Source organism: Gekko japonicus, unplaced genomic scaffold (genome assembly GCF_001447785.1).
Source record: "Gekko japonicus isolate JY-2015 unplaced genomic scaffold, Gekko_japonicus_V1.1 scaffold45, whole genome shotgun sequence".
Classification (NCBI taxonomy): domain Eukaryota; kingdom Metazoa; phylum Chordata; class Lepidosauria; order Squamata; family Gekkonidae; genus Gekko; species Gekko japonicus.
Window position 1 is genome coordinate 877,510 of NW_015177011.1, and position 3,438 is coordinate 880,947.

Sequence of the window (3,438 nt, forward strand, 5' to 3'; positions counted from 1 at the left end):
CCCAATAGGGCAAAAATGCGTCAGGCCATGTGTATTGGACCTAGTGTTTAGGCCACTTGAACTTTTTAACGAGGCTTTCACTGGGCCCTTATATGTTTTTAACTGTCTTTCTAATAAATACATGTATTTTTGTATATTATAAGTTTCAACTAGGTTTTTAATACTGGCCCTTTATCAGAATTCTTTTTTACCCTTGTGGTTCTTGATTCCAGTTTTTGGGTCAAGTTTGTTTTCCCTTCCCTGTGTCTTGCTACTACTGATTCCTCACGCCTCCACTTTCAGCTGCTGGTGTGACCTTGGGTCAGTCATAAGTTATTTCAGAGCTGCCCCCTCAAGGGCAGTTCTCGAGAGAGCTCTCTCAGTCCCACCTACCTCATAGGGTGTCTGTTGTGGGCAGGGGAAGGGAAGGGGATTGTAAGCCACTCTGAGACTCCTTTGGGTAGTGAAGGGTGGGTATAAATCCAATCTCTTCCTCTTCTCTTAATCAAGAACCCTTCACAGTAGCTAGCCAGATGTGCCCAAGAAATTCACATGGAAGGAATGATATTCTCTGTTTTACACACAGCATCCATCAATCAAGGATTACCAGGAACTTCTACCCATGGAGTTCTATTTTTAAAAACTGTACTCCTCCTGGCTATATCAGAGAGAGAGACATACAGGCAAGCCAACAAGGCCACCTCTATTCCCAATTGTTCCCCCCCCACCCATGCTGAGACTCCTTACCGGCCTCCACCCAATAATGTTACTAATTCATCAGTTGCAGGAACATTGTAAAATGATAATAATATGGTACCTAGCTTTGCCCAGAAAGACTTCAGAAAAGTGGGCATGCCATGCTGTTCATTCTTGAAGTCATTTTCCTGTTTTCGGTAACAAAGTCAGTTTTTTTGTCCTTATGCTGATGCAATGTAGGGTGAGCATCCATGGATTATTGGAATTCACTCATTGGTCAAAACTCTTCCTTAATGTTGAAATGTGGCTGATCTTCGGGTCTGAAGTCTGAATTGGGGCTGCCATCCTCATTGAGAATTCTTTGGGCAGTGTAGCCAACAATGGGATACTTGGCTTTGTAGACATTATTGAAGGTTTCATCCAGAGATTGCAGCTCTTCTGTTGTGAGTCCCGTCTCAATAGAATATGATTGCATAAAGAGAAGAGTGAGGGGAGGGAGAGAGCAAAAAGAGAAAGGTAAGTAGCTGGCAGAATTGAGATTGCTCACATCTGAGTACGAAGGACCCCACCTGGCAGATCTGCTTCTTCAGTCTCTTCCCTCCATGCCCTTCTCCTCACCTATGATCCTCCACGCACTTGGGCCAGCCAGTACCCACCAACATCAAGAAGGATACATGCAAGTAAATGGCATGCAAGACCCATGCCACCACGGAACAGACATCTCTTTTCCTTACTGTATCATGAGTGAGATCCGCAGGATCAAGGGACATCTTTGCAATTCCCCGAGTTGAATCCTTCCCAACTAGCGCATTGTACGAGGCTCCTTTTCCATAAAACTCTGTCCAAGAAAACAACATAGCAATGAAACAAAGCGCAAATGTGTTTAACTCTATCAAGATACCATTTATTTATTTAAATGTTTATTCTACTCTCTTCCTGACAACCAGAGCTCAGAGCAGTTAACAACGTAAATACAGAACATAAATAAAAATACAAATATTCTATAAAATAATTTAACACACTGGCACTCTGATCAGAGAAGCTGATAACAGGTCAAGTTAAGATTGCCTCAATGGAATGCCTGGACAAATAATTCCATGTGTCATATCCCACAGGGCAAGAGCCTCTTCAGAGGGAGCCAGTGTGGTGTAGTGGTTAAGAGTGACAGACTCTAATCTGGAGAACCAGGTTCGATTCCACCCTCCTCCACCTGAAGCCAAGTTGGGTGACCTTGGGTCAGTCACAGCTCTCCCAGTCCCCCAAAATAAGCCTAGCTTGCGGCATAATACTAAAAAAGAGCTAAAGCTTCAGGCTACCAGACAATCCTAGGATCTCCTGACTATACTACACACAATGTCATACGATAATTTAATTTTTTCTTCAGACAAAAGTATTCCACAAGGTTGGGGACAGGACAGAAAGAACCCTTGTTCCTGTCGAAGTTAAACAAGTTACCCAAGGGGCAGGTACCACCAGAAGTCTGCCTGAAGTGGAACACAAGCACTGGGGGGGGGGTTCCCTGTGCAGAGTTAGGCGTTCTGCACAGGGTTGCGTTGATAGGCCCACACTTGATGTCTATGATGTTTCAAAGGTTAGCATATTTTATTGGAGGGCAACAGTTTAAATGTCAGAAAACTGTTAACTAAGCTAGAAAAATCCCAAGTATCGATATGCTCAGAGGCCTAAAACTTAGATGCTTCTATATTACGTTTTGGTATATTTTTGGACAAAACAAAGAGATGATTGTCTATCCCTTCACAGTGCCACTGCCAGTAAAAAAAAATTAGATTCCATCTCTGAGGAACTTACTCCAGACTGTACAATAAGGGAAACATGACACCATCATATGCTGCTTAGTATCTACTGTGATCACAAAAGTGATTTGAACATTTTGTTAATTACTTATGACTAAAAGATGACTGCAGCCATGAGGAGGAAAGTGATGGCAAACCTAGACAGCATAATAAAAAGTAGACATCACCCTGCCAACAAAAGTCTGTATGGTCAAAGCAATGGTATTCCCAGTAGTAATGTATAGCTGCGACACGTGTGCAGATAGCTGATGAGAAGATACACATTTCCCGTATGAAATCTAAAAAGGTTATCTTCTTTGTTTGCCTGTTGAGTTGTAAATATCCTTTTCACCTTCTTCTGATGTCATCTATTTACTTTTGTATATAAATATTAGCTAACATCCATTCTGTATTGATTATCTTGTTCCTGTGCCAGTGTTCGGGAAACCTAAATGGCAGGGCACCAGCGTAACGTTCGTGGGGGCTGCTGGGCCCCAGCCCCCCCCGAAATTTCCCAGAAGCCCTGCCCACCCCTCGCCCTCCCAAGCTGGTGCCCAGCCACAGCACAGGGCATTGCCGCTGGACTCCCCCAGCTCTCCTCAGGGGCTCTTTAAAAAGTTGTGGCCGCGGAGGCTGTCCTCGTCAGCAGCTGCATGCCCGCAGGGGTGGGGGGGCGAAACGTTCCCTTGCACTCCCACATTTTAAAAACATTAAAACCCCCCCCAACACATATAATTAAAATACAAACAAAACCGCCCCCCCCCGGGGGGGGGGGAGACTGCTAAGCTGCCCTCCCTGCCTTTTTCAGGCTCCGCGCCGGAGCCCCGTGCCTGAAAAACAGCCTGCAGAGCCGGCCCCGCCCTCCCCTCCTTTCAATTTTGGCCCCATTATATCCTATGGGCCATTGAAGTCAATGGCGAAAACATAGGGTATATTCTGGGGGCTGGAGGGGAGGGGGTTTGATGGAGAG

General features: G+C 45.0%; 1 protein-coding gene across 1 annotated transcript in view; it reads right to left on the reverse strand.

Moving 5' to 3' along the window:
• Positions 1 to 731: 731 nt before the first annotated feature.
• NENF (neudesin neurotrophic factor) overlaps positions 732 to 3,438 on the reverse strand; it is a 14,754-nt gene continuing 12,047 nt past the window's right edge. Inside the window, exons 4-5 of the mRNA XM_015427629.1 lie at positions 1,410 to 1,513; positions 732 to 1,129 (exon numbers count right to left, since the gene is read on the reverse strand). Of these exons, the coding sequence (XP_015283115.1) occupies positions 953 to 1,129; positions 1,410 to 1,513 (281 nt within the window). The 3' untranslated portion in view covers positions 732 to 952. The remainder of the gene's footprint in view (positions 1,130 to 1,409; positions 1,514 to 3,438) is intronic.